This window comes from Haliotis rubra, unplaced genomic scaffold (genome assembly GCF_003918875.1).
Source record: "Haliotis rubra isolate DU_JTF1 unplaced genomic scaffold, ASM391887v1 Scf143, whole genome shotgun sequence".
NCBI classification, from domain to species: domain Eukaryota; kingdom Metazoa; phylum Mollusca; class Gastropoda; order Lepetellida; family Haliotidae; genus Haliotis; species Haliotis rubra.
Window position 1 is genome coordinate 802,261 of NW_025765370.1, and position 26,784 is coordinate 829,044.

The 26,784-nt window shown below is 41.9% G+C and overlaps 2 protein-coding genes and 1 long non-coding RNA gene across 3 annotated transcripts; 2 read left to right on the forward strand and 1 right to left on the reverse strand.

Annotated features, from left to right (window-relative positions):
* Positions 1–2,377: 2,377 nt before the first annotated feature.
* On the reverse strand, positions 2,378–5,591 carry LOC124269252. The gene is made up of 4 exons (XM_046704266.1): positions 5,472–5,591; positions 4,676–4,790; positions 3,639–3,751; positions 2,378–2,753 (listed from the first exon to the last, which is right to left on the reverse strand). The coding sequence occupies exons 1-4, from the start codon at positions 5,521–5,523 to the stop codon at positions 2,683–2,685; spliced, it is 351 nt and encodes a 116-aa protein (XP_046560222.1). The 5' UTR covers positions 5,524–5,591; the 3' UTR covers positions 2,378–2,682.
* Positions 5,146–14,314, forward strand: LOC124269253. The gene is made up of 3 exons (XR_006896472.1): positions 5,146–5,156; positions 9,245–9,248; positions 14,169–14,314. It is a non-coding gene; the product is annotated as an uncharacterized LOC124269253 (long non-coding RNA).
* A 1,047-nt stretch (positions 14,315–15,361) lies between these two features.
* On the forward strand, positions 15,362–22,426 carry LOC124269215. Its single transcript, XM_046704230.1, has 3 exons — positions 15,362–15,413; positions 19,725–19,813; positions 20,718–22,426. The coding sequence occupies exons 2-3, from the start codon at positions 19,735–19,737 to the stop codon at positions 22,178–22,180; spliced, it is 1,542 nt and encodes a 513-aa protein (XP_046560186.1). The 5' UTR covers positions 15,362–15,413; positions 19,725–19,734; the 3' UTR covers positions 22,181–22,426.
* Positions 22,427–26,784: the final 4,358 nt, after the last annotated feature.

The following is a 26,784-nucleotide window of genomic DNA, read 5'->3' on the forward strand; positions in this document are numbered from 1 at the left end:
GTCGTAAGAGGCGAAATAACAGGATCGGGTGGTCAGGCTCGCTGACTTGGTTGACACATGTCATCGGTTCCCAATTGCGCAGATTGATGCTCATGCAGTTGATCACTGGATTGTCTGGTCCAGACTCGATTATTTACGGACCGCCGCCATATAGCTGTAATATTCCTGAGTGCGGCGTAAAACTAAACGCACTCACTCACTCCAATTGAGGTCTTAAAGATCTTCTGTCACAAGGACGTATCCGTGAAGTTCCGGGCTAGAATTGATCTTCGGCAACCCATGCTAGACGTAATAACGGGATCGGATAGGTACGCTCGCCGACTTGGTCGATACATGTTATGGTACGTGCATACCAGTTGCGTGCATCGATGGCCATGATGTCATTATCTGGTCCAAAGTCGATTGTTTACCCACCGCAGCTATATAACTGGAAACTTCCTGAGTGCAGCGTTAAGAATCAATCAATCAATCAAACAAAAGAAATAAACTAGACTACGTACGGAAAGCCACTTGTATATGTAAAGATTTTTACTTGGACGGAGAGATCTATAATGAATAAACATTACTTTCAAGTTTGCACATCGTAATCTTTATTGGTAATATAAAACAATATTTTTTCTAAACACACTGTTTTGTAATTTAATATTTGGTTTACAAACTAACACGTAAACTATCTGTTATATTCAACCAGCTGACTGTCCTGTGTCGCAAGGTTGGCGATACTATCGAAGTAAGAACTTCTGTTACATGAGTGGCGGACCTTCAACTCATTTCGATGCAGGGATGTTTTGTGACGGGAGAGGAGGGCAACTGGTTAATGCTGACAGCGATTGGAAAATGTGGCACCTCCAGAACGTAATAAACAACGGTACGGATAAGTAGGGTATGGTTTGTAAGATGAAACAAAGGATACCCTCCACAAAACAGTGAAACGACCGACAAATGGTCACACGTTGCTATGAAGACTTTATCCAAATGTGTGTTAAAGTTGAATGCAGTTATGTGAGGACGATGTTACGTTGTTATAAGTGTCATAAATGACAAAAGCTTAATGGTGCAATTTTGGTTTAATAATTTTTTTTTCAAATAGAAAGAAATCTCACGTTATTTTAATTATCTGTTAATTGTTAATAGATGTAACGAGGAAGGATTCGGCATTTCATTAACTTCTTTGAGACTGAGGCATTTAGAAGTATAGAAGTAAGGAAGGATAACACTATATGCATGAACAACTTCTTTATTACAGCGAGTGCGACGTTTCATTGAAAGAAACTTAAAATTTCGGGAAAATAATAGACATAACGTGGAAATAATCCATATGATTCAAGTTCTAACCATTGAGTTTGAGGAATAATCTTGAGATGAGGAAAACGTAGTCGAAATTATGAAAACATAATCGATATAAGGAGAAAAGACTCGAAAATTCGAAGAAATGACACATAATTGAAATAATAGCAATTTCGGCTTAAGAAAAAGGTTATGATACCATAGTGACGCAAAAGGATTTTGTTGGCAATAACTTGATGTCATAATTTTCTAGATATTTGGACTCAGTCTGCTCCTGGGGCCGACTACTGTACACTGATGAGCTTTTCAACTGGCCAGCTGAAGCCCGAAAATTGCTCCTTTTCTGCAAACGCTTTCTGCGAAAGGACAGTAGAGGAAGGCCTGTTCACTTGCTGAACCGAGTACAGTTTGGGAAGGTTGACTGTTTTAGCAACTTTTGTTCTAGATGGCATTCTTTAAAATATTAGCTAATGTGTCTGAGAGTCATGTTAAAATGCCATGTCCCGGTTGTCTGTTTTCTGTTACAATGTCATTTAGTCAGCACTGGACACATGGAGTTAGAACCAGGAGTGAGATTTCGATCAGTTATGCCGCCTGGAATAGGTAGAGAGGTTTGAAATCGATACGCCCGTGTGGCCATTACCCCAGACTACCATATTCGACAATTTGGTATACATGTACTTCATGTTTAGCATATAGATCTGTAGTTTTCAAGTGGATATGATTTTATGGTTTGTGTTTTGGGACGTGTATATTCCTGGACAATACACATGAAAATTCATTGGGGTGAATAAGAATGATTAAGATTAGTTGAAGGCGTTATGAACCGACATTGTAGTTAATCTTTTTCAGAATCCTTTACTCAATGCGCTAAAGTCCAGCAGGGATGGATGTATTATAGATGAAGTGGTTTAACTAAATGTTGTTCTGGGTATAATTCCAAGAGAATTGCTTTGTGTAAGGTAAAGGTAATTCGATTCCCCACATGGGTACAATGTGTGAAGTCCATTTCTGTGACCCCTGTCGTGATATTGCTGGAATAGCGGCGTAAAGCTAAACTCACTCACTCACCAAATATTTAAGCAAAGCTCTTAACTTGAATTCTGATTTTATTTGTCTTTTGAATACAAAAAGTAATGTTATTATAACAGTAAATCTGTTTTAATATATTCTACAGAAACGACAACAGACTTCACACGACTCCTGCATATTCATTGTGTTTTATTCATTAATATTCATTAAATGTTTGCAGACATTTTAAGCTCTGTTGCATGTGAGCATATTTAAAACAGTTTGACAGATAATTGCACATTATTTACCATCGTATAATAAAAAACAGCACGCACATCATTATTCATTTTTATCATTAACATGTTCAGTTTGTTATTTCCTCTCTCAAAGAAGGAATGTGTTGATAGATATCAGGATAAACAGGCCGATTGACACTGTCAGCTTTCTAGATGAACCTGTAACATGGCAACAGAGATATACAGTCAATTAAACATTACAATGCATGTAGGTACCGTAATTGTGTCGTGTTTGTGACTTTACTATGGTTGTCAGCTCCCTAAAGAAGCTGTATGTGTTTCATTAAATATATACAATTCTACATGTAATAATCTGAACATTCCGGATGCTTCATAAATGAAATAAGTTAGTCCTTTAGGGAATTAATGTTTGTATATATGCAAAATGGGCACGGCACGTTCAAAACACTGAGTTGGGTTTTATGTTGCATCGAGCAGTGTTCCCGTAACATCACTGTGCGTTAATTGTGTGAAGAAAGCCTGAAGTAATACAGATCCTTGACGTTTACCACTTTGATAAAACCCATGAGTTAGAGTACGGTCCCGAGATGCTTAGAAATCAGGGCCGTAGTCAATTCGAACATACATATACATGCATACATTTTACATTTATATAGCGCTAATATCCAGTCTTCAGAAGACTGCTTAAAAGCGCTGCTGAGCTCCGTGTGCAATGCTGAACAAATGAGCTTTTAATCCGGATTAATTTGGAATGTGCTGAACGACTCTACTGATTCTAAGTTAAATCACGATATGGCTGAAATATTGCCAAAGTGACTAGAAATTTGATCTACCTCACTCACTCTACTGATCGAAGAGAGAGGGGTAATTTGTTCCACACAGTTGGGCCGACAAACTGAAAGACCTATCACTAAATGTCTTGGTCGGATGCTCACTGTCTGGCACATATGTTGTTGGGATGACCTCATGGGATGGGAACGCGAAGATTTGGGGACTCAAGCAAGCATGAATAGCGGCACCATTGAAAAGACAAAAAGCCATCAACATGTAAATGGAACGTTAATTTAACAAAAATTGTCTTACCACACGGAATTTGATTCATCTGGTATTTCGTTTCTTCGATGATGTCTTCCAAACCAGTTGTCCGACACTCGAGAGGAAGTTTATTCAAGCACTCGGTATATGGCACTGCCACTCTGGGAAAGTAAATAACTGACAACTAACTCGACGTACAGGAGCTAGGCAGTATACTAATGAGAACAAATCATTCATTCATTCTTCAAATGTGTATCTACTGTAAGTGAGTGAGTGAGTTACTATTTAACGTCACATCGGCAATATCTCAGCCATATCGTGACGAAAACAATCCATACAATAAAAAGTGGAAACATTTTGAAGATTAAAACCTGTCGACGATGGACAGTAAAAAGACTAGAGAATCACAGATATAAACATATAACTAGCGAGCAAAGTTAAAATATTCCAATCAAAGAAGACAGTACAATATAAAATACGGGCTATAGATCGCCAACAACTGAAGGTACATCACCATGCTAGGGCCCATGGGGACTTACATTGCGTTTGCTACCTGCATGGACCCCAGCTGGATTTACACCATCCCTTCAGCCATTAGCGTTGATGCTGATATCTACTGTTCTATGTTCCGTTCAAGTCAGAAAAAGGAATAAGTGTTTGTTTGTTCAACGCCACACTAGCAATGTTCCAGCTATGTGATGACGATCTGTAAGTAATCGAGTCTGGACCAGACAATCCAGTGGTTGACATAATGAGCATCGATCTACGCAGTTGGGATACGATAACATTTGTCAACCAAGTCAGCGAGTCTGCCACCCGATTTTATTAATCGCTACGATTGGAATGCTGAAGACAGACTCTAACACAGGTGAGAAATGAATGTATGCGATCCGAACATGAAGAATCATTAGTTGTCATTTAAAAACGTACAATTAAAATAGAAATATCGACAAGCGTGTGTAGCCGAAGACCAATTCTAACCCTATTTTCAGAGATCTCTAACAAGTGTTAGATACTTTACGTGGTACACTTGAACATTGTTTAACGTTGTGAAATCTGATGATGGTATATTCGTGAGTACCTACTCGCACCAGAGTCTTATGTCCTCCTCATTATCCATGACAATGCCATCCAACTTGTTCTGCAGGCTGTAACATGGGGACGGGTAACAGGCGCTGTGGACACGGGGCATGCAAACAACTGAAAGAACATGTTCATTCATGGGTTAACGGAGACAAGTGGGATAATCTGAAACCATTTCAATGGAAATTTATAGCTATAGTCCTTTTTGGCTCAAAAGCGGACCGATGAATTGCAATCCAACTCGAAAACTTATAAACATAAAATACTCAATGAAACACTGATCATAATAAAAACGTCAGACCAACTCTGCGAGGTGTTTGCAGAATTTATGTCCTAAAAATAAAAAAGTTGTTTAACAAACTATCATTAAAATATCGACATAGTTCACTATTTGTTACGAGGGAGGAGTGCAGAGAAAGGGACAGCCGGGTGTGCGAGAAAGGATGGAGACGGCACAGCAAACACAGGTCAATGAATCAATAAGTTTGTCGGCACTTGTGCACGTGCTTCTCTAAACACCTGACTGTCCCTTTCTCTGCACTCCTCCCTCGTAACAAATAGTGAACTGTGTCAATATTTTAATGATAGTTTGTAAAACAACTTTTTTAATTTTAGGACATAAATTCTGCAAACAAATCACAGAGTTGGTCTGATAGTTTGATTATGTTGAGTATTATATGTTTATTAGTTTTTGAGTTAGATTGCAATTCATCGGTCCGCTTTTGAGCCAAACGCACTATATATTCCGTTGTTACAACTTTAGACTAGCAGTGGAAACCGGTCGCCACACAAATACACCTATGATCAAAGTCTCTGCCTCTTCTGCCACTCTGTTGAAGACGAGCTCCATGTCCTACTTATCTGTGGAAAATAATCTGAAATAAGAAAGACGTGTTTCACAACCCATCAGACCTACCCTCCAACAATTGGAGCCTTTGTGCGTTTAATTCCCTGTAACATCATAAATAATCTCAAATCATTAAGTACATTCCTCTCTGCTGTATTAAAACTAAGAAGTAAACCCAGCATTACAATCAACTGACTTTGTATTTCAATCGTTATCCTACATCCAGCATGTATACATTATATATATATATATATATATATATATATATATATATATATATGTGCATTCTACTGTATTATGGGCCAATGACCTACTGACTTACTGATGTACTACTATTAGATGAGCCACGACCTTACAAATGACCCCTAATTGCAGATATGTGAACGCCCTCCAGGACATTCCATTTGAAAAATGAGGGAAACAGGCCGGTTGTCGTCTAAAACTTGAAAGTTCAATCTACTCGTGCGAATCGTGTTTTGATTGTTATATCGTACTAAGTATGTGTACAATTTGCCCATGCTTCCCTAACTTGGACATGTTAAATTAATTAAAATCTGCAAACATTCAAAAATTGACCCGTGTCGACATGTTGTCTTGCTGAACTCAATCGCTCTACGAGACACGTGTTAAAGAGAAGCTGTACTGAGTTCACGCCACGGTCAGCATGTATTGCACGTGCACAGTCGCCAATCTACCTGTAGCAACCAAGTCTATTCCCTGCCCCGCTTACTTGTCACAAACGTACGCAGGCTCATCTAATACGAATCAAGCAGTATGTTACTGAAATAAAATGTCTGTCTGTCTGTCTAATCAGATATCAACACATATTTTGTCGTTCATTCAGCTCCATTCGTGACCAACTCGTGTTATTCCGGGACAAGCCGAATAGCGACTCGTGCCCCTCTGGAAGGATTTCATATTGGCGTAGGAACATCAGAACTACTTCAAACAGGAACGATAACTCTATTCCTGTTTGATTCCAATGGTAGTTAATATCACTGAGTACTCATACATTGTATTGCTGTTGTTTTTTTTGCTATTTATTCTGAAGAATTCAACCTTCTTGGTACAACTAAAAGAAAGAAAAAAACCCGTATTTCTTAAAGAAATATTCTGACGTAATTATTCCCAGATATTCACCTTATATTTCCAATTATATTTCTGAAAAGGGTTTAATAATCACAAATGGGATTTGTTTTATTGAATATGCAAATAAAATTTGTAAAATAAATCCCGCTACATTAAATCCCAAAGCTGAAACTCAAAAAATGTCTGTTATAATATTTCTCAAACTGAACATACGTGTAACCTTGCTGTCATACCACATGTGGACTTTTAACTGAATTCGCAGAAAAATATATGAATGACCACAAGAAGGTCAGACTAAAATATTCCCAGAGAATTGAAATATATGCCCAATGTTAAAGATTAAAGTTGAGTAGTTACATACAGATATAATATTATTGTTTTGAAACTAGTAGCGATTTATAATTACATTTCCTAAAATTGTAGGAAGCGCACATACAATCACCTTAGCAAGCCCGCAAGATCGTCAGAAACACACTCAGTTGGACCAGGGATACTCTACGTGCGTGTATTTGAATCTCTCGCCGTCAATCGCATGATTCTTATCAAAAACACCATAAAAGGCAGCAGCAAAATCCTGTTAGCTAAGTTCTTTGTACTTTCAATATGGCAATATATTTTTCATGATTTTTTAAACAATGACATAATGCCATAAACGATTTAAGTACTCGGGATTATTTTTACCAAAGCACCGCAGTCATTTACGCGCGTTCTGATTGGTTTGTCGTATTTTCGCACATAACAAGCATCGAGAGGGGGACGAGTCTTCTTGCAGGTTACGGAAAGGGGCGAGTGGTGACGAATGATTCAGCTCCTCTAACCTATCATGATGATTCTTCTTTAACAACCTTCACAACTCTATCCCCTGTACTCGCAGTGTGTCACAACCTTCACAACTCTATCCCCTGTACACGCAGCGTGTCACAACCTTCACAACTCTATCCCCTGTACTCGCAGTGTGTCACAACCTTCACAACTCTATCCCCTGTACACGCAGTGTGTCACAACCTTCACAACTCTATCCCCTGTACAACCTTCAGCGCAGTCACAACCTTCACAACTCTATCCCCTGTACTCGCAGTGTGTCACAACCTTCACAACTCTATCCCCTGTACTCGCAGTGTGTCACAACCTTCACAACTCTATCCCCTGTACTCGCAGTGTGTCACAACCTTCACAACTCTATCCCCTGTACTCGCAGTGTGTCACAACCTTCTCGTCTACAACCTTCACAACTCTATCCCTGTACACAACCTTCACACAATCTCTATCCCACAACTGTACTCGCAGTGTGTCACAACCTTCACAACTCTATCCCTATCCCCTGTACTCGCAGTGTGTCACAACCTTCACAACTCTATCCCCTGTACTCGCAGCGTGTCACAACCTTCACAACTCTATCCCCTGTACTCGCAGTGTGTCACAACCTTCACATCTCTATCCCCTGTACACGCAGCGTATCACAACCTTCACAACTCTATCCCCTGTACACGCAGTGTGTTGCCCGGAATACATGTTAGAACAACTGACCAGATTATAATTTTATACAAACGTTTCAGTTTGTTTCCATTAATGTTACCCCGAGACATTTAATGGACATGTTATGAAGTGGTAACCATTGATTCGAAAAGGGTAGAATATACTATTATAATTTTATTACAAAATCGATCGTACTTTCAGAGGCAGAAGACTGAAACCCAGTATTTTCCTATATCAATAATAATTGCAATTTTACGAAGTACTTTATAATATGGGATTAGAGAAAATTAACAGTTAGGGTCATAGTGTAGAGTTTCAAAGAACAATCATAACCACCGAGTGTAGCTCTAAGACATATTCTCCTGAGAGGATACGTAAGTTCCAAAACATTCGAGGCAAAATTTAATCTTCCACTTTTTTTACTTTTATTATTGTCATTCTAATTTGTGGCTAACTTTGCCTACAGTCGCCAGCAGCAGGTAGCAAAGGCACTGTAAGCCCCCATCGTACCTAGTATGGTGATCTACCTTCAGTTGTTGGCCATCAGTAGTCTATTTTTACATTGTATTGTCTAAAAAGATGCATGCTAGCTAGTTTCAACTCTTTTTGTGCTAGTCTAGCTATTTTACAGTCCGTTGATTACTGGTTATTTAATTACTTGTATTTATTGTGTATGCCCCACATTTCTCGTCACTATATGGCTGAAATATTGCCGAGGTGACGTTAAATTTTATCTCACTCACTCACTCTAAGACATATTCCACGTACATGCATGTCTAGTCACATGGTCTCACGGATGGTAAATCAGCAAAACCAAAAATACACTGAAGTAATTTATCCATCAGTTTAGCTGCCCAAGCCTTTAGCTGTTTCAGAGAATATTCATTTGATCATTTACCAATTCACCATTAACATAGGACAGACAATCGAGAAATAGAGTGGAATGTTAAGTCACGATATGCCTTTGTCATCGAAACATAAAATACTATAACCTTTTCATAATACTTGAATTCTTCTCCGACTGTGGTTCCAACATAAACCCGTCCTGCTCGAATGTGTTTTTTCTGTATGTGATCGCCTCAAATAAATGCGTTGGGCCTGAGTATTTATTACTATATTGGTTTACAACGCATTGTTTTCTGCGTTTACCGGTGAAGAGATAAGTTTGACACGTTTACACATCCTGTCATAAATATAAAACGCCGATTTCTAATGTAATCAACCTAGATAGTCTGACAAATATACAGGCGATATTGTGGAGAAAATGATATGATCGAATTATTGAAACCCAGTGATGTCATCTAGATAAGTAAGCATGTCCGGCTAACCGCTTGCACACGCTACAGTCTGCATAAACTTGACACCTGTGTATAGAACTTGAAGTAGCTTAACTACCTGATGTATTGTAAGTTTCTTTCTCATACGTCACTGCACCCAGCTGGACGTATTTCAACATGCCGGATTTGAACACAAATAGTTCGAACGGAAACCTCAGTTTCAAAAATATCGTTTGCAAGAGACGGGTAACACGTAACCGATGCCCAAAGTCATTCCTAGGTTAAACCTTTACCTTTACATGAGTGAGTGAGTTTACTTTTACGTTGGACTAAGCAATATTCCAGCTATATGGCGGCGGTCTGTAAATAATCGAGTCTGGACCAGACAGTCCAGTGATCAACAGCATAAGCATCGACATGCGCAATTGGGAACCGATGTCATGAGTCAACCAAGTCAGTGAGCCTGACCACCCGATCCCGTTAGTCACCTCTTACGACCAGCATGGGTCACTGAAGCTAAGTTCTAATGCGGATCTTCACGGGTACCTGTACATGAATAGTAAGTACCTGTACATGTTTAATCATAGTAACTTGTGAGTCAGATAACTGATGTCCGACTCAAAGTCAACGTCGCATACCATCGGAGTACCACAACCGCAAAATATCAAAATATCAGTTACGTCGCCTGTTACATGATCCTGAGAACTACAGCTAAACCTACTTTGGATGGATTAAACTGTTCTCGGATTTGCAGCACACATATACGTGGACACAAAGTTTGTAAGATCTGACATGGATTAAAAAAATGCAGCTTACCTGCACACACAAAAGCCCAAGAAAACATCATTGAAAACATTGCATCAGTGAATAAGCTGTTTCCACCACGAAGGAATACCCACTGATCTAACTAAAGTGTTGTTTAGCGTGTGCTCTTATCGCTGTGAACAGTAATAAATCTTTTTCCACTAGTGACATGCGCGTAGCAATAAACATGAGTACGTGAGTGCTTGCCTAAGTCGATGAGTGAGTGAGTGAGTATGGTTTTAACGCCCCTTTCGCAATATTTCTGTAACACCACGACGTGTAACGCAATAAATGGGCTCCACACGTGCCCACGTGACAAATTGAATACAGGTCTCGATGTTACGCTTTAACCAGCAGGATGACAAATAGGTTTTAACACGAACCTAACAAAAGCCAACAGCAACAAACACATTGAATCATACGTAAAATATTAACGAATTCAACCTTGAGACGAGTAACTCAACACCTCTCACAACATCATTATGCCCATAAATAATTAACACATGAAGCAAGAACACTATCATCATGATAAGGGCATAGTCAACAAACTGTAGCGACAACACTGCCATCATTGATAGGGCAATGACTATCCTCCACAAAAACACTAGTATCCTTATTAATCATAACGTGACAAGAACTGACTGACTGAGTTTAGTTTTACACCGCTTTTAGCAATATTCCAGCAATATCACGGCGGGGTGTGACAAGAACACTATCATCAGGACATGGTAATAGTAATCGATATGACCACAGTCAACATATGTAGCAAGAACACAGGATAAGATCTTCATGATATGGTCATAGTCAACAAATGTAGCAAGAACACTATCTCTTGATATGGCCATAGTCAACAAATGTAGCAAGAACACAATCATCATGATATGGTCATAGTCAACAAATGTAGCAAGAACACTTGTATCTTCATCGATATGACCATAGTCAACAAATGTAGCAAGAACACTTGTATCTTCATCGATATGGTCCATAGTCAACAAATGTAGCAAGAACACTTGTATCATCATGATATGACCATAGTCAACAAATGTAGCAAGAACACTTGTATCTTCATCTATATGACATAGTCAACAAATGTAGCAGGAACACTTGTATCTTCATCTATATGGTCATAGTCAACAAATGTAGCAGGAACAAATGATAGCATAGACAACAAATGTAGCAAGAACACATCATCATCATATGACCATAGTCAACAAATGTAGCAAGAACACTATCATCTTGATCGATCAAACCATAGTCAACAAACGTAGCAAGAACAATATCATCATGATACGGTCATAGTCAACAAATGTAGCAAGAACACTTGTATCGTCATCGATATGGCCATAGTCAACAAATGTAGCAAGAACACTTGTATCTTCATCGATATGACCATAGTCAACAAATGTAGCAGGAACACTTGTATCATCATGATATGGCCATAGTCAACAAATGTAGCAAGAACACTATCATCATGATATGGCCATAGTCAACAAATGTAGCAGGAACACTTGTATCTTCATCTATATGGCCATAGTCAACAACTGAAACAAATGTAGCAGGAACACTAGTATCTTCATCGATATGACCATAGTCAACAAATGTAGCAACAAATTTAGGAACACTTGTATCTTCATCTATATGACCATAGTCAACAAATGTAGCAGGAACACTTGTATCTTCATCGATATGGCCATAGTCAACAAATGTAGCAGGAACACTTGTATCTTCATCGATATGACCATAGTCAACAAATGTAGCAAGAACACTTGTATCTTCATCGATATGGCCATAGTCAACAAATGTAGCAGGAACACTTGTATCTTCATCTATATGACCATAGTCAACAAATGTAGCAGGAACACTTGTATCTTCATCGATATGACCATAGTCAACAAATGTAGCAGGAACACTTGTATCTTCATCGATATGACCATAGTCAACAAATGTAAAATGTAGCAAGAACACTTGTATCTTCATCGATATGGGCCATAGTCAACAAATGTAGCAAGAACACTTGTATCTTCATCGATATGACCATAGTCAACAAATGTAGCAGGAACACTTGTATCTTCATCTATATGACCATAGTCAACAAATGTAGCAGGAACACTTGTATCTTCATCGATATGGCCATAGTCAACAATCTTCATGTAGCAAGAACACTAGCATCTTCATCGATATGGGCATAGTCAACAAATGTAGCAGAACACTATTGTCATTCATCTATATGGCCATAGTCAACAAATGTAGCAGGAACACTTGTATCTTCATGATATGACCATATTCAACAAATTTAGCAAGAACACTTTCATCATGATATGGCCATAGTCAACAAATGTAGCAAGAACACTATCATCATGATATGGCCATAGTCAACAAACGTAGCAAGAACACTATCATCATGATATGGCCATAGTCAACAAATGTAGCAAGAAGCACACTATCATCATTGATATGGCCATAACAAAATCAAAGAAAACCAATATGTAGCAAGAACAGTATCTATCATCATCCATATGTGCATACTGGGACATAATCATAGTAACAGCACTATCATCAGCTGATATAAGTAGAATACTGCTTTATGCGTCTTAAACCCACTAACTCACTTTCCGTTGCAAGTTGAAGAAAAAAGACATTCTTCAATGGACATAAACATCGAAATTTCTGAAATTGCCATTTCAAATATATACTCAATAAAAGAAGTTAAGGACCACCCAATTCTAGATATTAAAGTATTTTTTAGTTCATATTATGATCTATATAATACTGAAACATTGAATATTGGCCTGGTCTTTGACCTTTTCTTTGTTGAGTATATATTTTCTGCACATTCGTTTCAATACTATGTTCATTACCTTGTTCATGGATCTGTTTGTTCGTTTATTTGTTTGTTCGTTGTTAAACGCCGCAGTCAGCAATATTCCAACTATATAGTGGTGGTCTGAAAATAATCTGGACCAGACAACCCAGTGATCAAGATAAAGAGCAGCGATCTATGCAGTTGGGATACGATGACATGTGTCAACCAAGTCAGCGAGGGTGACCACCTGACCCCGTTTGTCGTCTCGCGACTTGCTGACAACCAATTCTAACCCGATATTCACGTTTCGTTTATTGATCTGTTGACGCAGAAGCTATAAATACAGTAAAAATCAATATATACTCATGCCAATAATGGTTGTCACCCCTCGACAACCCATCCCCACCCCCACCCACACACTCTCCAATAAAGAAAATCGAAAGGGTTGACAACGTTTATTGGCATGAGTATATTTTCCCAAATGACAGGATGATAAAACAACGCGCTTAGTCTCAGCGTGTCAAACATCCACAGGATACTGATTGTGGATAAATGATGTCCACACGCCTATATGATATGGCTTGACACCATGAACAGGATATCTCACCTACCCATTGGAACAACTGATACACCGTTATCATTGCTTAATATCTGTAGCGTACAACACTCGTCACAGTTTATTGTCATATAATAGGCACAGACACAGTGAGTGAGTGAGTATCGTTTTACGCCGTTTTTAGCAATATTCCAGCAATATCACGGCGGGGGACACCAGAAATTGGCTTCACATTGTACCCATGTGGGGAATCGAACTCGGGTCTTCGGCGTGACAAGCGAACGCTTTAACCACCTGCCTACCCCACCAGGAAAAGACACAGCAAATGCGCACCTGTATATATACTGATAAAACCTTATGATATAGCCTACTCATAGGTGGTATATTAATGATTGCGAAGCTTTGGTAGTATGTCATACCGAGCCATGTCGCTCACAGGGCTTCATGGTCTGTTTGAAAGTAAAGCGACAACACCTTTACATATATACAAAAGTAACTTCTCATGGTTTCGGCAATACGTAATCGTGAGTCCATGTATCACTATCAAATACAGATGATACAACATGTTAAAGAAATGTGGAGCGTATCCTGCCTGACCGATGCCATGCGTCATATACACATACAAAAGCTAGTTAAATAATAGTGTTAATAAGTCATCTTCTATAGCGCACAGTCTCCAAACACCAAGTGATTGCTCGCGGCGCTTTATCAGAATCTGATTAATATTACCCCGATAACCCAAGCTGCCTGATAGGCGCTAGAAGGTTATAGTCACATGACTTTTTCAACCGGGTACCCATTTTCTGCTGGGTGATTTTGAACAAATCCACTTGCCTGAGGTGAGACCAGATGTATGACATGTGCTTCGTTGTGGGGCAGGACTGAAGTCCTAGAAACTCTCAGGAGTCAAGCTGCCAAACACAGTCACCCATCCAAAGACTGTTCGAGCTCGACGTTGCTTAACTGCAATTGATTCGTGACCTGAGCTGTACGCACAGGACCACACACCGCCACAATGCGAGATCGTATTGGTACCCCTAAAACGCGAGATCGTATTGGTTGACATAGTTTAAAGTTAAAATAACAACTTGCACTGGACATCTTTTTTTGTTTTTATCACTGATGCTTCAAATTTGGTAATGTTCTCCAAATTTCTATCATAAATACCTTTGAAACCTTTACTGAAGTCCTTAATGTTGTGACGTCCTGAGCAAGTGTTGTATGACGCGTTTTGAAATTGCAGGCTTGACTGAACCTCAAAGGCTGGAGCTGTTGGAATATTACTTGACTTCAAAGGAAAATAAACAATTAAAAATCAGCAGGAATATGTGAGTGTCACAATGTTAACCTTATGAGAAAGGACAAACATGTATACATCACACGTCAATTCTGGTGAATAAATAGAATTTTCTCAACCGCCCATTATTTTCAGAGATAAGTCCGTGTTCCTTTAAATTCTGTTCAAATTCCAATCTCAAGAAATGCTACTTTCATCGACAGTAAAACACTAACAACACGAGAATTCAGAATGACAATGTCTTCAAATTTATAGCTCGTGTATGTTATTGTTTCAGCTTTGCCACTGTGATTCCCAAAATTCTCTTTGTCAAATACGCAGTAAATAAGTGTTTGTTTAGCGTGGCTGTGTAATATTAATGGGCATGACAGGTACAGCGTTGTCACTATCTTTCCCAGCTATTTCAGAAACATGTCATGTTGTTGGGTGGAACCGGATGTAAGGTGTGAAACTCAGAAACAGGATATGTGAGATGTGTGACATACAACTGTTACACCAGCAAACCAATATGTATATATATATATATATATATGCGGCGATGTTCTCCAGATGTAGATCCGGCTCGTGGTCGACGCAGCAGATTTCTCAACCGTGAGTTTTCAGATTTACGTTTTAATTCAACCGTTTTCTATTCCACCTGTCTATTTCACCCGTGTTTGCTGTTAAGTGCAACATGCAGCGCAATTTCGTTTGGCAGTGGTCTGTAAATACACGAGTCTGGACCAGATAATCAAGTGATGATGACATGATGAGCACCGATCTACTCTTTTTAGGTGCAATAACATACACCAATAAGGTCAATAAGAAGCTCATGATGTTTTCAAAATTCACGGACAGCGTGGGGGTAAAATAACTTCTGATGGTAAAGTCCAGTTCCTGATCTTCGCGTGGTAGGAAATGTCACCGACAGGAGTTGGTTACAAAGGCGGAAATATGGCGCCTTAATACCGGACGCTCAAGGTAGATAGGGTCGTCAGTCTTTGCTAAATATTCTTCGGACGCTCGAGGTAGATTGGGTCGAGCCTTTGCTAAGTATCCTTCTTGAAGAAGGAAATACTGGACGCCCAAGGCAGATTGGGTCGTCAGTCTTGCTAACTATCCTTCTAGATGAATAAAATACCGGACGCTTAAGGTAGATAGGGTCGTCAGCCTTTGCTAACTATCCTTCTGGAAGGAGGAAATACCGACACCGCCTGGAGAAGATGACAAAGGCGGCAATCTGGAAACTTAATACCGGACGCTCAAGGTAGTTAGAGTCGTCAGCCTTCGCTAACTCTTCTTCTAGAAGAAGGAAGTACCGGACGCTGGGGGTAGACTGCTTCGATAGCCTTTGCTAAGTATCCTTTATGAAGAAGGAAATACCGACGCTCAAGGTAGATAGGGTCGTCAGCCTTTGCTAACTATCTTTCTTGAAGAAGGAAATACCGGACGCCTAAGGTAGGTAGTGTCGTCAGTCTTTGCTAACTTTCCTTCTAGAAGAAGGAAATACCGGACGCTCGAGGTAGATTGGGTCGATAGCCTTTGCTAACTATCCTTCTAGAAGAAGGAAATCTCTCCTTCCAAATTCCCTCTGCCTTCCAACTCCCAACAGAAAATCCCGACCATATATCCCCATGTCTGTCTTGTGTTGTCTTCAACATTCATCCTGCATCTGCCCTGAGACATTTGTGTCTACGAGCTGCTCAATCTGCTCAGTATGATTCAGTGTGAATCAAAAACTGTGTACCTTTGCGACTTCATATACTCAGTGAAAAAAGAAACTTCACACCGTTTGGAGGTCGATAAGTTGAACATACATGAAAAGAGGTTTTAATAATGATTTTATTCCATCTCTGTACCCATTAAGGACGGTGTACCATAAAAATCATGTTCATAATGTAACCAGTTCCACCGGAAATGCTTCGGAAATGTAAGAGAGTAGAAATGGTAAGTTACAACTTGATGAAAGCATGTCAGTAGCGCGTATGCCCTCCATGAGCGTTCACAACTGCGACGCAACGTCTCCTCATGGATTGAATGATGCGTCTGAACACAGCTTAGGGGATGCGTCGCCATAATTGTACCAACATGGCACCAAGTTCCTGCAAATTCTGTGAAGGGTTCCTTTACTTGACGGCGTCTTCTTCTGCCCAACACATCCAATACATGTTCTATTGGATTAAGGTCGGGAGACAATGTGTGAAGCCCATTTCTGGTGTTCCCCACCGTGATGTTGCTGGAATATTGCTAAAAGCGGTGTAAAACCAAACTCAGTCAGTCAGTATATATTCAGGGTCTAAGGGCTAATGTACTACACACACTGCCACGTCAACTATGAGCCTAATACATGATGCGATGTCTAGCCAGGCTGTCTGGTAGAGTCACTTACTCATGGAGTGAGGACCCGTGAAGGTCTGGGATAGAATTGGCCTTCAGTAACCCATGCTTGTCGTAAGAGGCGACTAACGGGATCGGGTGGTCAGGCTCGCTGACTTGGTTGACACACGTCATCGGTTCCCAATTGCGCAGATCGATGCTCATGCTGTTGATCACTGGATTGTCTGGTCCAGACTCGATTATTTACAGACCGCCGCCATATAACGGGAATACTGCTGAGTGCTGCGTAAAACTAAACGTGCTCACTCACTCCATGACGCTTTTAGCAATATTCCAGCAATATCGCGCCGGGGGACACCAGAAGTAGACTTCACAAATTGCACCCATGTTGGGAATCGAACCCAGGTCTTCGTTGTGACGGGGGAATGCTTTAACCACTAGGCAACCATACCGCATAAGTGTCCCTTGATAAGCAATACTTCAGGTTCGTTTGTTTGATTGCTAGTGGAGATTCCGCTTTAGTATTGTCCTCAGTAGAATGGCGATGTGGGGATTCGAACGCAACAGTACGCTACCCCACCGCCCCACACAAATCTCTGTTTTTAAAGGTAAACATATGTTTGACTTAACATTTCACTTCTTCTGCAAGCTACGTACTAAATTCACCATTTTGAAGATTCAGTATGATACGAAGCTTACTAATAGTATACAGATGTTTCTGTCATTGTTTATATATTAATGTAATATCAAGTGGTTCATGTATACTAGACAAAAAGAGAATTTAACACTTAGACAAATGCATTATATCAAACATGGGTAGTAGCGGTTAGTTAATTTGAGCGGGCGGGCGGGGCGGGGTTGAAGTGAATGCAGCACGCATTTTGTGAAACGCGATCCTTCACGTGCGCGGGGTCACTTGACAAAATTTCGTGTGCCTAACCACCAACACGTGCTGTGTGTGCCGGTGAAAAGAAAATAAACACGTTAAGCAACCTTGAGAGATAAACACTCAAGCCAGGCGTCAAACTGGTACGACATCTGAAGGCCACGTGTGCCGTCACATGCCAAGAACGGTTGAATTCGGCTACGTCATTTGCCTAATCGTTTTACGACCCCAGCGTCATCAGTACCGCACTTTGAGTGCCCAGACCTAGACTAAGGATTAGTCTCTGAATATATATAATTTTGATAGTAACAAACAAGCCCATTTATGTATATACGTTTAAAGGGGGTGCTAACCTACTTATTCCTCTTGGGCGCCGAATGGACTCGTACATTGCTTGTTGCACGTGCGTTTCCTGCACCGCCCAGTTGTTATCCACATCAACCTCTGCAGATAGAAGGTTGATACGCAGAAAATCAACCTGCCGGAACAATGGACATAACATAGCCTAGTGGTATAAGTATAGGTTAGCACCCTCCTCAAGATATGGATTTAAACGCTCGAGCCGTCAGGCGAGAGAGCGAATCCACATCACCCGCAGAGGTTGCTAACCTGCTTATACCACGAGGGCGCCACATGGACTCGTTACATTGCTTTTGCTCGTGCGTTTCCTGCACCGCCCAGGTCGTTATCCACATATCAACCTCTGCATGTGCAGACAGAAGGTTGATACGCAGAAAATCAACCTGCCGGAACAACGGACATAACACACCCTAGTGGTATAAATTGAAAGGAGCCCTTGGGAGACCAGAGATTCAGAACCTGAGGAAATCTAGACTTGCTTCGTTTAGGGCTTTAGCACTGCAGAGAGGGCTTGGTAGTAGGGAAATTAATGTGGTTCAGGGACTGTGAGACAGACTATCACAGACCCTGCACAGCAAATTAAACGGAGTCCAACTCAGGAATGATTGGCTGAGTTCGTTCGGATTATCTCAGTTCTAGGCCGCTACGAAACCGCTTGCGTTGTCCATCTTCACGCCCACGTCATGCTGTGTTCAGGGGTGTTAAACAGTCAACGTTGTCTTGCTGTTGTGAATGCGAGAAGGGGACCTGCGCTGTACGGAACAAGTGTGAGTGAGGGAGTTGAGTTTTACTCCGCTTTTAGCAGTATTCCAGTACTATCACGGCGGGGGATACCAGAAATGGGCTTTACACATTGTACCCATGTGGGGTATTGAACCCGGGTCTTCGGCGTGATGAGCGAATGCTTTAACCATTAGGCTACCCCACAGCCCCTGTATATGTACTGAACAAGCTCCAATACAGATGGCTAGTCCATGAGAAATCAAAATGTGACCCCATCGTGTTGCTGTTGACTATGGTGGCGCACCAAGCCACTGTTTTTGCCTAATCCTGTTTAGTGTACGCTCATTAAGTCCTTAAACCAGATTAATCCACCAGCACCACACTTTGTTTTGTTTGTGTAGTTTTGGGACATAAAGTAACACATGTAAAGTTTCGTTTATGTTCATTATGTGTCTTCGTGTCGCATTTGCTGTGATCAATTTCCTCATGATGTCAAACATAAGATTGTCTGTTCCAGACTCAATTACTGACAAGCCGCTGTCACAGAACTGGAATGTTACGGAGTGTCATTAAACGACAAACAAACTGTCTTTTCTTCCATATATTTTCATTTGCAGAAAGCAAGCTATGAAGATTAGAATCCTACTGCCTCTGTTACTATGCGCATTAGCGGGTCGTCTTCACGGACTTGAAAGCCACGATGCATGTAAGTAGAGCCTTGTAGAGAGTAAGTTTAGTTTTACGCGTTTTTATTCAATATTCCATCAATATCACGTAGGGGGACACCCGAAATGGTTCACACATTGTACCCATGTGGGCAATCGAGCCCGGGTCTTCGGCGTCACGAGCGAACGCTTTAACCACAAGGCTACCCCACCGCTCCCGAGCCTTGTAGATGCCGAAGCGTGCCAGTAGTTATCCACATGCATCAATAATATCGACAGATAATTTGTTTCAACTGATCCATTCAAGTTTTTCTCCGTTAACTGAAATCGGTAACCCACATGTGTTGAAACTGTCCCAGAACAAAAACCGGTGAATATGACGAATACCCGAATCATAACACTAGCGAGATTATGTGTCCCTTTTCTATTAATCCTAAACTTAGTTTGTCAATGCTCGGAACTAATTTACCCAGAAAGACGATTCGAAATTGCACAAAGCTCGTACGTTAATATCTAATACGGCCACCTGACACAATTCTAATCACTTTGCAAGGTTTCAATGTTAGTAAATTCCCGCTATGTGCCGGCGCGTCAGTTTAACGTGGGAGAAAAAAGCTCCAGAGATTTAAGTCACTGACTTTTACCACTTGGGTGGAAAAAAACTACGAGCACTGGTAGCTTGCTGACAAATATTGACACATATTCCAGGCGAACCCAAGGGACACAACTCTAGACAGCAATTTGCTGATTCCAAAATCTGTGTGATCCCGCTATGAACAGGAGAGTCTATAAAGTATATATTTTTATTTCATAAAACGTAAATGCACACGTTTTGTTGATGATTGTCGGAACGTTAGTTTACTACTCTGAAGACTATTTCGCACATATATAATAATTCATGGTAAATTTTTATGACGTTCATGAGTAAAGATGGTATTGTTTTAGGTTTACAGGAGGATAGGGAGTGGGTTAAAGTTCTAGAAACTTCTGAAAATGGGACTGTGCTGTTCGGCAGAAAACAAGCTTTACAGGAGACGGTTAAACATGGCGGAAGGATAAGAATTGGCAGAAGTACCTACTTCACTGAAGCTGACAATTGTCAAAACGTGAAAGGCGAGGTTTGCTGCGAGGCACTAATGCATATCAGCAAAAATGGATGGAACATATTTCAAACAAATGTATATTGGTGGATGAGCAATGTTTGCACGACAGGCAACTGGCACATGATCAGATATTACGTTGGAGGCACCTACCTGTCTGAGTCACGACACACATACACCTTAACATGGTTTGTTTTGAAAACGAAAACTATACAGCCTGTTTACTCTACCTTTGGAAGAGGAACTCTTAAGTCAGGCAGTGTCGACACGTTGATTTCATCAATTCTGCAAGGAAACTCGATATCAGTATCTCAAGAGAAGAAGGCTGTATTTCCTGTGCAAAATATTGAAATCTTCAACACAGGGTCTGGTGGAAACGCCACGATAAGTGCTGAACATATCTGGAGCGTCAGCCAGACTGGAGTGGGAAATCATTTGGAGTTTCAAGGCAATGCTTACTGGTGGTTTTTGATCTTAAATACCGCTGGTACTCGTACCATGTCCAGATGGAATTTAGGTTCTCACACAGCAAGAGGACAGTCTCAGGACAAAGTGGTCTTAGACTGGTTTGTGGATCCGTGTTGGGTTCCAATTCATAACTACAGCGATCTGGTCTCAGATACACTATGGACAAGGTACACCCTACAACGTCTCATCGAAGCTGGACACAATGTTAAGGTAAAGTTCGGTAACACCATCGTTGCAGCAGAGAGCATTAGGCTCACAGACAAGCACGTGGCAGTTCAAAGTATATCTTCATTGGCTAGAGCTGACTCCAAAACATTCGTAAGTGATTTGAACTGGGAGTTTAGAGTTCTGAGCACGACTGGATCCGTTCGTACATATCGCCCCCTTGTCGGATCATCTTCAACCGACCCTCTTGGCTACACCGTTGGCAGACAGGCGATGACTTGGTACGTTGACACAAGGAGATGGCACTTGTTGTTCCACTTGTTGCTTGATGGCAAGGTGGCTAAAGGTTCAGCTTTGGCTGTTAGACAAGCTGTCCAAGATGGAGCGGACATCAGAGTAGCGTTCAAGCTGCCCAACGACCATGGGTTCCGCTATCACAAAGTAGATAATATTGGCTTGGGACCTACTCCAGATCTTGCAGCTCAGATTGTACGGGCACTGAGGGACAACGCGACATCCTGTGATGAATTTGAGCTTGACCGGATACCACAATGGTCCTTCAAACTGATCACTACCACTGGGTTCGTTCACACTTCAAACTGGGTTGTTGGTGATCATGTCAGCAAAGGGCGCACCAGCGAACGCGCTGAAATAAAGTGGTTTGCAAGTTTTTGAAGAGCCAAAACAAAAACCGTCAAATTGTGGGAAGAGGATATTTTTCATTCTTTCGTGCGATTCTTCAGAAGTCCTATGCCTGGACTTTTCATATCGCCGATTCTTTCATATTCATGTCGGGGAAATCAACCTACAAAAATGTAGTTGTGCCTTTGCGGTATCCCTTGATGTCTAAACAGCTCGTGGGCGATCAAGACTTGGCTGCATGACGTTTGGGACTAAATAAATAATTACATGTGCATCTTGCATCCTGGTAATGTTTTTTTTTGGTCCGTCAATATATAGGGATTCAGTTGTCATTTTACGCTGCATTGACAATTTGGGAGATTTGCGAGTTAGAGAATGAGATTAGCTTTATGCCGCACTCAGCAACATTCCAGCTGTATGAGATCGATCTGTAAATAGTCGAATCTGGACCAGACAATCCAGTGATCAACAGCATGAGCATTGATCTACGCAATTCGGGTACGATGACATGTGTCAACCAAATCACAGCGAGCCTGGACACCCGATCCCGTTAGTCGCCTCTTGCGAGCGTGGGTGGCTGAAGGCTAATTGTAACCCAGACCTTCAGGAATTTGGAAGCTTTGTAGCTTCGGAGGGTAACAAAACACAAGAGCTAACGGTCATGATAGATCGTAATATCGTCAAAACACGACTTGGGTACTGAATTGGTAATACTCTATTAGCCGTGATCGTACACCATCGATATCTACTACTGTGAAGGGACCCATCAAAAGCAGGTCCCCGCACCACATGACGATTAAATTGGATGGGGTGATCAAAGACGATCACATGGCAGAATGCGGATTATCGAATCACTGAAGCGGAATGTAACCCATGATATCAACCACTTGTCTCACCTAACTGTGATAATTACAACTCCCGTGATAGCTCTGGAGGCGTGCTGACTGGTATCGAACATTTGCATTTCGCTCACGATTTTACCTGAATTGAGTGAGTAAGGGTTTACACTGCTGTTAGCAATAGTCGAGCAATATCACTGCGGGGAACATAGAAAAAAGACTTCACACATTGTACCCACTTTGGGAATCGAACCTGGATCCGAGGATCGAACGCTTTAACCACGCTTTTGCCATGTAGGACTTAGTGACGAAAGTGGTCCGGAGCATCTATTCTTGAATTTGTCATAAAATTGTTGAACAGAGTTCACTAATAAATGTCATGTAATTTACAGTTAACCGTTCAGCTCATTAGCGTCTCTCGCTCGAGTGACCAACTGACTAATCCGGTAATCCCTAATCCGTTAATCCTGATTTGATTAGGAACTTCAAAGCAAAATCGCCAGTCTTAGTGCGAATAGTGTTCACCCTACTGGTGACTTCATGAGAAGACACCGAAAATGCTATGTCTTATCTCATCTGGTATTGATGTGAGATGTCGCTAAGCCACCGTCGCTGGAGTATTGAGCTTTCAAAATTTCACATGGATCAATATGACAAAATACACTGGAGGCTGTCCTATATCTATTTGAAGGAGTTCTGATTTATCCTCGGCTGCTCCACTAAACGATGACTGAGCAACATGTAATTGGTAAAATTGGGTAACATGTAATCGAGACATGATTACCTCAAAATCACAGAGGTTGGCATATCTGCCCTGTGTGATTCACCGCAAGATAAGCAACATAAAGTATGAGGACTTGGTTGGGTGCTTTACTGGATTCCTTTTGATAACGCAGCTGTCCAGGCACCCACTGATCAAGGATGAACATGAACACCCGGTGTCTATATCAAGCCTTCTGCATCTTCTTCCATCCCTATCGTCACTACAAATGAGTCAGTATGAGGGAATCACGCTATCGGCATTTTCTTAACCATATATAATGTAAACCTGTCAAGGAATTAGGAAAACAACAATGATATGAAAACAACATGAAATTATTCATGACAAGGCGCATGATAATTATTTATTTATTTTTAATATTTTTTATTCATATATATTTTTTATAGCGCCAATATCCAGATCACCTGCTCAATGGCGCTTTGTTGATAATTAGAAAGTATTCAGGGAGTGTAGTGAACGAAAATGAGTAATTTGATGGCTCCTTTCAAAATAAAACATTTTTTTTAATCCTTAAATCAAATTTCACAAAGCTCTTTCCTAAAACTGTGAAGCCAGTAAAGCTCCAAGCTCAGTGACCAGATAGTGTACTGGCCTCGTGGGTGAAGGATATGTAAGCAGGGTGGCAGAACCGTGTATATGTAAGCAGGGTGGTGGATCAGTACGCAGGGTGGTGGACCAGTGGATCAGTACGCAGGGTGGTGGATCAGTAAGCAGGGTGGTGGATCGGTAAGCAGGGTGGTGGACCAGTGGATCAGTAAGCAGGGTGGTGGACAAGTGGATCAGGAAACAGGGTGGTGGATCAGGCAACAGGGTGGTGGATCAGTAAGCAGGGTGGTAGATCAGTAAGCAGGGTGGTGGATCTGTAAGCAGGGTGGTGGATCTGTAAGCAGGGTGGTGAATCTGTGGATTAGTAAGCAGGGTGGTGGACCAGTGGATCAGTAAGCAGGGTGGTGGACCAGTGGATCAGTAAGCAGGGTGTTGGATCAGTCAGCAGGGTGGCGGACCAGTGGATCAGTAAGCAGGGTGGTGGATCAGTAAGCAGGGTGGTGGATCAGTCAGCAGGGTGGTGGACCAGTGGATCAGTAAGTAAGCAGGGTGGTGGACCAGTGGATCAGGAAACAGGGTGGTGGATCAGTAAGCAGGGCGGTGGACCAGTAGATTAGTAAGCAGGGTGATGGACAAGTGGATCAGTCAGCAGGTTGGTGGATCAGTAAGCAGGGTGTAGTGTAACCAGGGTCATGGACCAGTGGATCAGTAAGCAGGGTGGTGGATCAGTCAGCAGGGTGGTGGACCAGTGGATCAGGAAGCAGGGTGGTGGATCAGTCAGAAGGGTGGTGAACCAGTGGATTAGTAAGCAGGGTGGTGGACGAGTAAGCAGGGTCGTGGACCAGTGAATCAGTAAGCAGGGTTGTGGATCTGTGGATTAGTAAGCAGGGTGGTGGACTAGAGGATCAGTCAGTAGGGTGGTGGACCAGTAAGCAGGGTGTTGGACCAGTTGATCAGGAAGAAGGGTGGTGGATCAGTAAACAGGGTGGTGGACCAGTGGATTAGTAAGCAGGGTGGTGGACCAGTAAGCAGGGTCGTGGACCAGTGAATCAGTAAGCAGGGTGGTGGATCTGTGGATTAGTAAGCAGGGTGGTGGACCAGTGGATCAGTCAGCAGGGTGGTGGACCAGTGGATCAGTCAGCAAGGTGGTGGATCAGTAAGCAGGATGTGGATCAGTAAGCAGGATGGTGGACCAGTAAGCAGATTGGTGGACCAGTGGATCAGGAAGGAGGGTTGTGGATCAGTAAGCAGGGTGGTGGACCAGTAGATTAGTAAGCAGAATGGTGGACAAGTGGATCAGTCAGCAGGATGGTGGATCAGTAAGCAGGGTGGTGGACCAGTTGATCAGTAAGCAGGGTGGTGGATCTGTGAATAGTGAACAGGGTGGTGGACCAGTGGATCAGTAAGCAGGGTGGTGGACCAGTGGATCAGTAAACAGGGTGGTGGATCAGTAATCAGTAAGCAGGGTGGTGGACCAGTGGATCAGGAAACAGGGTGGTGGATCAGTAAGCAGGGTGGTGGACCAGTGAATCAGTAAGCAGGGAGGTGGATCTGTGGATTAGTCAGCAGGTTGGTGGACCAGAGGATCAGTCAGCAGGGTGGTGGACCAGTAAGCAGGGTGGTGGACCAGTGGATCAGTCAGCAGGGTGGTGGATAAGTAAGCAGGCTCGTGGACCAGTAGATCAGGAAACAGAGTGGTTGATCAGTAAGCAGGGTGGTGGACCAGTGAATCAGTAAGCAGGGTGGTGGATCAGTAAGCAGGGTGGTGGACCAGTGGATCAGTCAGCAGGGTGGTGGATCAGTAAGCAGGGTGGTGGACCAGTGGATCAGGAAGGAGGGTGGTGGATCAGTCAGAAGGGTGGTGGACCAGTGGATTAGTAAGCAGGGTGGTGGACGAGTAAGCAGGGTCGTGGACCAGTGAATCTGTAAGCAGGGTCGTGGATCAGTAAGCAACGTGGTGGACCAGTGGATCAGTCAGCAGGGTGGTGGATCAGTAAGCAGGGTGGTGGACCAGTGGATCAGGAAGGAGGGTGGTGGATCAGTCAGAAGGGTGGTGGACCAGTGGATTAGTAAGCAGGGTGGTGGACCAGTAAGCAGGGTCGTGGACCAGTGAATCTGTAAGCAGGGTGGTGAATCTGTGGATTAGTAAGCAGGGTGGTGGACCAGTGGATCAGGAAGCAGGGTGGTGGACCAGTGGATCAGGAAGCAGGGTGGTGGATCAGTAAGAAGGGTGGTGGACCAGTGGATCAGGAGTTCAGAAAGGTGGATCAGTGAATCAGTGAGCAGGGTGATTCAGGACCAGTGAATCAGTGAATCAGTAAGCAGGGAGGTTGATCTGTGGATTAATCAGCAGGGTGGTGGACCAGTGGATCAGTCAGAAGGGTGGTGGATCTGTGGATTAGTAAGCAGGGTGGTGGACGAGTAAGCAGGGTCGTGGACCAGTGAATCTGTAAGCAGGGTGGTGGATCAGT